At 31.6% G+C, this 12,019-nt stretch overlaps 2 protein-coding genes across 4 annotated transcripts in view; both read right to left on the bottom strand.

Annotated features, from left to right (window-relative positions):
• LOC117177853 (angiotensin-converting enzyme-like) overlaps positions 1 to 3,779 on the bottom strand; it is a 49,727-nt gene extending 45,948 nt beyond the window's left edge. The window contains exon 1 of the mRNA XM_033368872.1: positions 3,467 to 3,779. The gene's annotated coding sequence lies outside the window, so the exon portion shown is untranslated. The remainder of the gene's footprint in view (positions 1 to 3,466) is intronic.
• Positions 3,780 to 7,846: 4,067 nt separating this feature from the next.
• The window catches only part of LOC117178243 (tetracycline resistance protein, class H), a 62,236-nt gene continuing 58,063 nt past the window's right edge, over positions 7,847 to 12,019 (bottom strand). For all 3 annotated transcript variants that reach the window (XM_033369581.1, XM_033369582.1, XM_033369580.1), the window contains one exon: positions 7,847 to 8,667. In XM_033369581.1, coding sequence (XP_033225472.1) covers positions 8,493 to 8,667 — 175 coding nt within the window. In that variant the 3' untranslated portion in view covers positions 7,847 to 8,492. The remainder of the gene's footprint in view (positions 8,668 to 12,019) is intronic.

Here is a 12,019-nt window from a genome sequence, read left to right as displayed (position 1 = left end):
ATTCGAGTAAAAAGGTTCAGACCCCCCGGCGTGAACGACGACGAGACGTAATTTACCGTGACCGTAACCCTTCGCTCGATTCCTGGAAAACGAAGAAAAAAAAGGACAGAAAAAATTGGTGGCAGCCATGCACTTGTGGCAGCCAACACCTGCTTGAAGTGGCGAGCCCTGATATAGGGTAAGAACATAAATTTGTTTTGTTAATTTTTAGTACACCGGTTTAAACAAAAATTGTGTAAACATTTTTTTAAATTCTTCATGTGACATTTTACAGCAGTATTCGGCCAGCTTAACCTTAACCTAGCGCAATTACCTTCTTTTTTAAATAATGGAGCCCTAAATTTGAGACTAAAAACCTAAAATAGCCCTTGATGAGCCCTAAATTATGTTAGGGGAAAGAATGGGGTTTCTGGTTTTCTTCACGTATTTTTATAACGTTCAGGTGGAATCATATATAACGTTCAGGTGGAATCATATATAACAATTAACAAAAGGGGGGAAAAGGAAAATTCGGCCCACTTCCGGTCGACGATATTTTAGGAGCCCTAAATGAGCCTAAAATTATGCAAGGAGAATAAATTTGAAAAAATAATGTTTTGTAATTTTGTTTAAACATTTCTTTACACCTTCAAGCATGATATTTGGGAGCCCTACATGGACCTCAAGACAGAGTAATTAAAGAAAGTTGATTCAATTTTCAATACATTTTTTAAAACATGTTGTTGTTAATTTTTATAATTATATTCCTCGAGCCCTAAATTACTGTATAAGGTAAATTTGTTATAAAATCATTTTTAGTACGTTTTACTTGGAATACCCTGACTTACAGCAACCCTGGAATTAGACAGAATGCAGAGAATTCAATGTATTTTATAAAAGTTGGCAATAATGGTGGTTTACAGTTTTGCACCAATAATACGGATCTATAGTAAACAAATGTGTTTTGGATAGTGCGTTTATACGCAATGGAATACCCCACTTGTGTTAATTAAAATAATACAGTAGTTCCAAAACCATTTTTAGCAACTTTTCTACATTACTCCACGTCATTAACTTGAGAATTTAAATACTCAGAACTTCGTAAACCGAATTTTTTTTATTATGCCTGCAAAATACCTGTCGTTGCATTTCATTTGAAAAATAACATATCTCGCCGGCCAATGATCGTGTGATTTAAGCATAGGCCGCACTCCTGATAATAAAGGATTCAGTGAAATTATATCGTATTTGATAACTATTGATTTAGATCTTATTTAAATTATAAAACTTGGTGTTCGTGGCCTATTTTGTAAAAAGGTCACTTTTTCTCTTTTTTTTAACGGCAAATCGTGATCGCTGTAACCTCATGTTTAAAACTTAAAAATGAACTTTAATGTATATTTAAACTTATAATCGGACCTAATGCATGAAATGTACGAAAAAGTTGTGAAAATAAGTGAAAGTCGGAGTAATTTATGTATTCAAATAAGGATTTACTACTCTCCTCTTAACTCCTATCAAATAAATGGTAATGAATTATGTACTTCGATTATCTTGCACGTCAAAACTTTGTGCGGAATTATTTTAATTGAAATATTGATACAAAAAAAATTCGATTATTTAGATGTAAAAGTCATTTTATTAAATTAAATCATGCATAAGGAAAATAGGATATGCAAAAATATTAATCTTCTTGCTGTTGAATACTAAACAATCATTACATAGTATAGTTTGTGTATAAATTAATTAAAGATTTAATTGAATGCATATGCATTTTGTAATCTTCCTTTCGAGCGAGACATCGTGGCGCGGCGATAATCTCGAAAACTCTAGCACTGCCATAAACTATAATAATATTGAAACTTTCCACAAAACTTTATGGTAACTTTCTCTGCATTTTTGTGGAGAGAAGTTTTTGCCTACTCAAAATTCCACCGATAAACCAAACGCTAGAAGACATAAAAGTCTAATTTACGCCAGACGCCAGCAAAAATTAATAATATTTTACTAAACAAACATTTTTTAAATTGCGTTGCTTTATCAGTTGACAGATACCCTTAGGTGCAATCCCTGAGAATCTTATTGAGATATTAGAAAAACTGCCGAACTGAGTACGAACTGAGGTGAAAGAAAAATAAAATTTAATTTTCCCAAACGAAGTTTCTGGATCAGAATTTTCGGGACTAGTTCATCCTCTTTTCCAACCCCCCCAACTTTTCGGGACTAGTTGCAGCCTTCCCTAGAAATTTTTCCTTAATTTAATTTGAAAACTAAAGAAGCTACATCTTACTTCCCGAGTAAAAAAAAGATGCTCAATAAAATGTGACATCCAGATACATCTTTTATAAATTAAAATTTGAGCATTTTTTTGTAAGCCTAAAAAAACCGTATGGTTATTTTGATGTTATGATTTTTTAATTACTGGATTTTGAACATAATTGGCTTATTTTTGCTTAAAAGCTAAAGGCCTAAAAGTTGTTAAAACTTTTTTTTAAATTACCGTTTTATCTCAGGTTATAATCAAATGATGATGGCAGGATTAAAAAAAAATAAAAGCTTACAATTTTGAAAACAAAATTTGTATTGGGGATTTTTGTTTGTTTGAAGAATATTTATAAGGCAACATAAAACAGTATCCAATAAATGTCATCTAAATTCAAATGTCTTTCGGTTAAAGTTGGTTGATGCTCATTTTGTGCCCTTATGGCATGCGGTTCCTTAATTTCAGATCAATGGTTTTCTGTGAAGATCACATTTTGTTAGCTAGTGCAATTAACATCATAAAAATTCCAGAAGTAAATCTAAAATACTTTAAGCGTAAATGTCAAAATTGTCAACATGTTTATGTCACGTGGTTATACCTAATTTTCGCGTTTGTCGCAGTTGACAGTTGACATCTTTTTACAGCTAGATTTAGAAATATACCCTTTATCATTGTATTGTTATTCACAATCCACTTTAAATTGATGAAACTGATAGGTAGAATTAATTCTCAATATTGTCAATAAAGTTTGTAGCCTCAAGTGAACGTTAGAAATGACTCGACATTGAAGTAAAAGCATTTGAACTTCTGCAAGAAGGCAATTTTATTTAAAGAATCGAGAACATTATTGCATAACATGCGAAACATGTCATTGCTTATATATTTTCTATTTCTTACCTTCTTGAAAATGCAATGAAACACTGCGTAGCATTACCAATTTCATATAAAGTTCTTACTTATCAGTAATCTAATTAGAAAATAGACGCTTCAACTTTAATTTTTAATACATAATAATGAATTTTTAAGTCATGAAAATTGCAAATAAACAATAACAAGGTCTGAAATGTAAAAGCGGCGCGCTTTTTGCATATTTGGCAGAAAACCTGTACTGTTTACTGGTTCGTTAATGATTGAATGCACTTCCTGTGTTTTTATACATTTTTAACATTAATTTGCACGTGTTTATGTGGCCTTAAGGACTATGACACTTGCGATTTGTTTTACCTTGATTGAGCGTCTCCTGGCGTAGGATGCCACTATTCCTGGTTACGAAGTTTCTCCACTTTCTATGCGCGTCCGACCGCGCGGTACACTTTGAGAGCCGAATTACTGAACAGAGAAAATGAACAATACCGTTCAAAGTCTATTGTCTATTACCGAACGGTGAGCCGATTACACGCAATCATCAAACACCGAGTGGGCAACGACTGTCGCCTTATCTGACGCATGAACCAAAAAGCAGCGTGGTTCCCGTGTGGGTACTTGTGCAAAGTTCAATCGATCCGAATTCCGTCAGTGGTCACATCACACCACTCATTTCTCATTCCATTCCATCATAGTGGCTGTGACGTGATATTTCGGGGACTCCTATTGGCTGAAAGGTATGCACCTGTTCTTCAAGGAATGTATGCAACTCCCCCTTAAGCCGGTACCAGTACTAACAAAACAAAGATCTGACCAAAGATATATCTGACTCAGTACCATCACATGCACCGAAATGCGCAGGCGTCGGTAAAATAGAAAATATCTGAGATAGGACTATACTCTGGGCGCCTCTTAAGTTACTTTAAAGAGACAGGATGATGCGGAGATTGTATTGAGCGATGTTACGGATGGAAACTGTAGTATCTTCCTCGAAATCTTTTCAATTTCAGAATTTATTGTTTAAACAAATATATATTACAATTACTATATATATATTTTTGCAAAAACATTATAGAGTGAAATAAACATATACTCATTTAAATTGCAGAATTGATACAGATCATGTAATTAAAGAAAGTCAGGGAATGTCAGGGAAACCGGAAACCCTGATAGAGTTAGGGACTCTTCGAAAAACTAAAGTTGAAGTTAATTTTATTTTAAGGTTAAAATCGCAACTATTGGTTTGAAAGTTAATATCTTTTGGTGAGGATTCAAACTATGCTTTTAAACATTCATATTTTTGATTGAATTGAACTATTTGTGATATAAAATTAATATTCTTTTTGGGTGACATATAAAAGATCACCTTTTTCGTTGAGAATTCATCACTTTTGGTTGAAAATTCAACTACCAGTCAGTTGAAAGTGGAACTACTTATTTGTTTTAATTGAAAATCTAACCCGTACATGTTAGTTTCCAAATTTTTTTTCTTGAGTTGAAAATTCAAAGATTTGGTTTAAAATTCCTGTATTTTATTGAAAATTCGAATTTGTGGGAGAATATTTAAACTTCTTGGCGAATAATTCCTCTTTTTGGTTGAAAATTCCTTTAAAAATTTTAATATTTTGATGAAAATTTGTGTACTTTGTTCAAAATTTCTCTATTTTAGTTAAAAATTAGTTTTTTGCTATTTAGAATTAATTTTTTTTTAAACCGAAAATGTATTTTTTACCTTTTTTGTCGAAAATGTATCTTTTTCGATAGAAATTTAGTTGTCTTGGAAGAAAATGATACTATTTCGTTGAAAATTCACTTTAATTTATTGAAAATTAAGTTTTTTACAGAAAATTTTCTTTTTCTTTTTTTAGTTGAGAATGTATCTGCTTTGTAGGTAAAATTCAAATATTGGTTGAGAATCCGTATTTTTTTCCTAGAAGAGTACTGTCATTAGTTGAAACTTCATCTTTTTGGTTAAAAATTAATTTCTGGGCTTGAAAATTTGAATATTTTGTTGAAAAATCGTTTTTTTCAATTAATTTAATTTACTCACTGAAAATCTAATTATTTTATTTTTGGTAGAAAATTGATCTTTTTAGTTGAAAATTTATGGATTCGGTTAAAAATTAATTTGTTTTTAGTTAAAGATTATCATTTTATTTTAAAATTCATTTTAACCATTTTATTTTTGTGGAATATTTACGTTTTTTAATAGAAATGTAATCTTTTTCGTTAAAAAATGTTTTGTTTTTTATAAAATGTAACTATTCTATGTTTTGCCAGGAATTTATTTCTTTTGTCAAAAATTTATAATTTTGGCCCGAAAGTATAAGTATAATCAGCAATAAAGTTATTTTCTAGAAAATAGTTAAATTCCCATGAAAGTGGTTTAATTCTTCACCAAATTGTAAATGTTATTACCTAAAAGAAAAATTTTCGACTGTAGTTCTCTCCCCAATTAAAACCAATTATTTGTTAACATAAGTAATTAAAAATTGTGTCCTTTAAAAAAAGCAAAATCTGTCGGTTGAAAATTGTTTAAAATTCGCATTGCTTTATTAAATTTATTTGAACAATTATTATTTGTTATCAGGTATTAACAAATAGTAAATATTATTTTTTACCAACAAATTTGTGATCAATTTTGTTAAGGTACGAAATCTTTATAGCGTGAAATGGCTAAGGTATGCATTTTTTCATCACACTAGTTTATAAGGTTAACAATTACTTTGGATTAAAAACGAGCAACTAATTATTATTTTTACGTATGTCTGGAAAAAATTGAAAAATCCAGTCTCCAAGTATACTTTATATCATAAAGTAGCACTTTCACTCATTAATTTGTTAATATAAAAACAAGCAATTTTTTTTAATGATGTAATCTGCTGGATATTATTTTTAAGGAGTGCCTTGACTGATTTCATAACGCTGTACATAAATATAAGTTGTTACAAAACAATGGTATCGTTTATTTAAAAATAAAAAATGTCAACTTTGTTGTGAAACGAAAAATAAATATATATATATTTTTTAAATCGCCTCTCACAAATCTCTTTGAAATTGCGTTAACTTTACTTTACTTGAGTGCTTAAATCGGATAAGAATATTAAACTCTAGACTAATTGGTCCAATATAAGATCCCTCAAATCTGGAGATAATCAGGGAATTTTGTTAGTTAGATCAAATCTAGGAAAATTCAGGGATTTAGAAAAAAACTTGTAAAAATCAGAGAATTTTCTATAAGAAGAACTACAAACAGCCGTCAAGAATAATAAACTTTTATTGCAAATATTAAGCAATTTTAAAAATGTCGTTTTGAGCCCACCCTGTTTAACCTACTTCTGAACTTTTAATTGCTCTAGAAATTTAATTTATTGCTTCTGTAGGATGTCGGATGTTTCTTTTCACTCCAGGAAAGTCGTGAAATCGTTTTAATTCTATAAGAATATATGCAAATCCTTTGATAATTTGTAAAAACTCTATAAAATCTTTGAATTTATCCGAAATCCTATGAAACCGCTTAAATCTTATGAGAATCACTGAACCCTTTTTAATGTTTTATAATCATCTGAAATCATTACAATTTTCGGAAATCCCCCGTAATTCTCTGACATTCCAAATAAATTCTATCGAAAAAAAAGAAAATTGAAGGAAGTTGTAGCCATTTATATAAGAGACCATGGAAAATTTCGAATTTTCACATGAAGCCGAACTTTAAATATTACTGGTAAGGGACGATAAAAATATTTCAGGGAGAAGTGAAATCCTTCGAAATCCTTTGATATACTTGAAAATCCTTAATAATTATTTTCAGCTTGTTTCCCTTCTTAATAGTAAAGGATGGAAAAATTCGTTAAATTATTGATTACGTCTCGGTGTTCTTGCAAGTTATTAAATAGAAAATTGGAAAATAAAAAATCAGAAAACCATTTTACGAATTACATAAACTTTTATTGGTACGGTAAAAGACTAACACTATACTCTCGAATTACTTCTAATGCTACATCACATTTAATTTGAATAATCTATACATTCTGGCATTTATCACTTATGATATAATTACGTCTATATATAAATACGTGATTCTTAGGCCTACAGTATTACAAATTATAATACACATCCGTCGAAGGAGTCATACAGTAATACTGTAATCTCTGACCTACAGGTCATTCTCGTATTACTTATTGGTAACTTAAGTACTGTGCTGTACACTAACACAATTGAAAACTAACTTTTAATTGTCATATCAAATTACAAATAGATTCAAGAATATACATTATCTAAACTCTTATAGTCGCTTTTCTCGGCTCCATTCAGCCTTCTGTGAAAATGTACAATATTTTCTCTCATGTATATTATTTTTAGAGCTTTTTCGAATTTATCAGAAATTTATAGTGTTTTCAAGAAGCCAGTCTCGATTCCTGAATAAGGTGAAATATTATCCTATCTCGCCTAATTAAATTCGATTCGTATTAAATATTGACAATTTATAAGACATTTGTAATATTCTCAAATCATATATAAATCTCAATTACTGTATCTTCTTCGCAAAGTTACTTTTTAAAACCAAATATAAAAAGGAATTTATATAAATTTTTTAAAGTCTGTCAATAATGTTTTAAACATATAGATTAACGCAAAATAGTCATGACATAAAAAATCGAAAAAAAAAATAAATTCTCTAACTGCAAGAAAGTAGAGTCGTTAATTTTGCGTTAAATGTATCCTGCACACATGTACAACTTTTTTATTTCTGCATGTAATTATCTTCCCATTTACATAATTTACAAATCCACGTAACTCGATTAAATCCCTTACTAAAAAAAATACCGTATTTTCAACAGTATTTAATTTGTAAAGCAAATCGTATCAAGAATTCATTTTCTTCCTTAAAATTGATAATCTCTTTAAAATTCGATACCGCTAATTGAAGAGATGCATGCGGTCGCAATGTAACGGTATTACTTTTATCGCATCATTTTGGACCACCTCATGTGCTACATAAATATGAATGTTAAAAATAATTATTTCTGTCAAAAAATTCTCATTCCAGTGAATAAAAATCATGATTTCAGTGGAAAATATGAAATAATTTGCAGGAGTAAGCAATCCATCTCTTTTGGATTGATTTTTAGCTTCATCTTTGCATTCACAGATAATAATTGACTAATTATCTTTTATCGGAAGGATCTTGTTTGAGAATAAAGTACGAGGGATTGGATTCTGTTGGTTTTTCTGAAAACCCCGTCCAATGAATGGAATTCAGATCAAATGATGATGACCTTCGCAATGTACTATAGCGAACAGGACATTATTACGAAAAGCACTCCTTTCCGTGTTTATTATCCATTCGGTCATCGTTACGTAAAAGGCTGAATTCTAAATCAAGTCAAAGCTTTTCAGATTCAAATCCCTCGTTATCGATGCCCACTTTTTCAACTTCGTTTGTGATCTTCGTCATTGATAAATTGTTCTCCAAGTTGCCATCTCCTTTGTCCATTTTTTCTGCTGCTTCTTTCTTTTCTAGCCTTATCCTGTCTTGTCTGTGCTCTTTGTATAGCCACCTGCAAATGAAAGAAAAAGTTGTAATTATGCACGGAATTACAAAATTAATAATAAAATTGATTAAGAAATCACCATTTCTTTAGGAGAGACTGGTACACAGTAAACACCAGTGCATATGGGATAATGTGATTCTTCTTATAATAGAAATTATATGAATGTATTCTAATAATTTTGTACAAAAAGTATTTTCAAAATGCTTCTGGTGAGCAACAAATTTAAGTTATATAATCTTATTTCTATGGGCCCGGATTATGTCAACCCCCGGAAAATCACATTTGTGGCAAATCAAATTGGCGACAAGTCAAATTGCGGCATCTGTCATCTGGAAAAATTTGAAGACCGGGAAAAATGGACAAGAAGTAGAAGGGTGACTTAAGTTATTTCTATTACCGATCTGCCCCCCCCCCTACTGGGGGGCACTATGCCATAATTTAGTGCTTATTTAGAGCTAATTTATGCCCCAGAAAAAAATGTAGTGCCCGGTAATTTTGGCCAAAACATGTAGTAATGCTAGCTTCAGCTGAAGCAACAACTCCGGTATGCGAAACTCGGAAACTATTAGTGGTATCAAATTCTCCCTTGCGCAGGAATTTCGTGCTAATTAAGTACTAATAGATTCTGCAAAAACGAAATTTTGTGCCCGCTAATTTTGATCAAAAACATGCAGTGATGTTGACTTCAGGTGACTCTGTTATGTCAAACTCGAAAACTACTAGCGATATCGAGATCTGCTTTGCACAGACATTTAGTGCTAATTAAATGCGAATATATTGCGCACTAAATTCGTGCGCAAAGCAAATCTTGATATCACTAATAGATTCCGAGTTTCACATAGCAGGGTAATCTGGAGCCAGCATTACTACATGTTCTTGAACAAAATTACCGGTCACAAAATTTAGTTTTTGCAAAATACATTAGCACTTAATTAGCACTAAATTCCTGCGCAAAGTAGATCTGGATATCACTAATAGTTTCCGAGTTTCACATAGCAGGGTAACCTGAAGCTAGCATTATTACATGTTTTTTTCGAAATTACCGGGCACAAAATTTAGTTTTTGCAGAATATATTAGCACTTAATTAGCACTAAATTCCTGCGCGAAGCAGATCTTGATATGACTAATAGTTTCCGAGTTTCACATAGCAGGGTAACCTGAAGCTAGCATTACTACATGTTTTTGTTTAAAATTACCGGGCACAAAATTTAGTTTTTGCAGTATATATTAGCACCTAATTAGCAGTAAATTCCTGCGCAAAGCAGATCTTGATACAACTAATAGTTTCCGAGTTTCGCATACCAGAATCACCTGAAACTAGCATTACTATACGTTTTTGGTAAAAAAAGTGCCCGGATTTTTTTAATAGCACAAATCCAGAGCACTTAATTAGCACTAAACTTCTTCGCAAAGGACAATTTTATACCACTTATAGTTTCCGAGCTTCGCATACCGGAGTTGTGGCTTCAGCTGAAGCTAGCATTACTACATGTTTTTGACCAAAATTACCGGGTACAAAATTTTTTTCCGCAGCATAAATTAGCACAATATTTCGAATTTTTGAGTAAATGGTTTGAAATCAAAAGAAAACTATTATTTAGGGGAAACCCAAGAAGTTTCACATATTCCTACAAAAATCTAAAAAATTAAAAAATGGTAAATATCACATTCATAACTATACTGGAACTTGGAACTAAGCACGGTTTTGGGCATGGCTTTCAGTGGCTTTCAACATAAATCTAGACAATCTAAGCGTAAACAGACAGGGCCGCGTAAACTATGTATGTTGGGTTTGAACGCATGACTACCATCAGAGAACTATCAGAGTTTGTTTAAAAATGTTCAGATGAATAGCGATTATTTCCTGGCGCATGAAAGATGTAAAAGTATACTATAATCATATGACCATTACCGAATACTCAACTTTGAATGGCTCTAAGTCACTGAAAATATATTATGAAAATTCTGAAAAAATATTTGGTTTCTTGGATCCTTCATGTGCAAAATGGTGAAATTTGTAGCCAAAAATAATCATTTGTTAATAAGTTATTAATAAAAACGTAGGGAGGTATTATCTCCGAAACAACTATAAGGAACGTACAGAGTTGATTTTTGAAGAAAATTACACATTTTTGGCTTCTGAGGGTGTTGTAAATGTATTTTCAATGAGCAAAAAGTTGCACTTAAATATTTAAAACATTACTCTCTTCTTGGAAAAATATAAAAGACTTTACGATAATCGAGGCAACCGTATTCTCAGCAGGGCACTTTGCTGGCGCTACTGCTACGTGTGCAATACGATCTTCTCTCGTATTCAGGCTGTTTAAACTGACCCTAAGCCCTGATGCAAAAAAAGGGATACTATTGAGATTTTCATAAAAATCTGTACAAAAATCAAAGTGCTCATACTTTTTGGACAGATAGCAAACTGATGCAACTAACGGGCTGAGAGTGCGGCTCTCATGCCGTTTGTCACGCTTGATTGAGCATCGCCTCTCTTTCGACTCCGCGGCTACTTTCATATTCGAAAATCACATTTTCAAGGTGAATTCGAAAAATATTGATCAAAGTAACAAAAATATCCATTATTGGTATTTTTTCGAGTTGGAAAAGAGGTAGGATATGATAGATCTTCCCTCAACACCTTTTCAGATCGAAAAATTACAATTTTAAATAAATAAAAATTATTCTCTCCCGTCTGATATTTTACGTTTGAATTAAAAAGAAGACTTGGCAAGAATGTTTAAACTATTTTCTCAAAAATTCCGAATAGTCGTCAAAGTAAACCTTATATTTGAATACTCGAAGCTATTTTTAACAAGCTAGAAAATGTTATTACTTATTTTAATCAAAGCATATATAAGTATTTATTATACATTATCTTAGGGTAATTAATATAACAGAAGACAAGATATGGGTAGTCCAAAGTGGATTGATGTCAGGAAGATAATTTTTGGATTAAATATTTAGCTTAAGAAAGATCTTAGAAAAAAGTTTGAGAGTAAGGAAACCAGTTGTCTGTGAATTTTTTGACCTATAGGAAATAGCGTTTGACAAGGTTAGTAGAAGTAAACTTTTGGAAGATCTAAAACAATACGGAGTCAATGGATGGCTCCTACAAGCAATAAAAACAATCTAGGCTAGTAGCAAAGCGTGTTTAAGGTTAAATGGGGATTTGAGTGACTATAGTTCGATATTATGACAGGTGTTAGACACAGTGATCCCAGATCTGAAACGAGATGCGGTCCAATACTTTGACAGGGCTATGTCCGTGTGAATATAGTAGGAGACGCTGTAAATGACTGAGTTGCGCGCGCAACCCATTTCTCCTCTACTGAATTTGAAAACTCGAAGATG

This window comes from Belonocnema kinseyi, chromosome 8, assembly GCF_010883055.1.
Source record: "Belonocnema kinseyi isolate 2016_QV_RU_SX_M_011 chromosome 8, B_treatae_v1, whole genome shotgun sequence".
Lineage (NCBI taxonomy): Eukaryota > Metazoa > Arthropoda > Insecta > Hymenoptera > Cynipidae > Belonocnema > Belonocnema kinseyi.
Note: the sequence above shows the minus strand (reverse complement) of the source record. Positions and strands in the feature narration are given on the sequence as shown.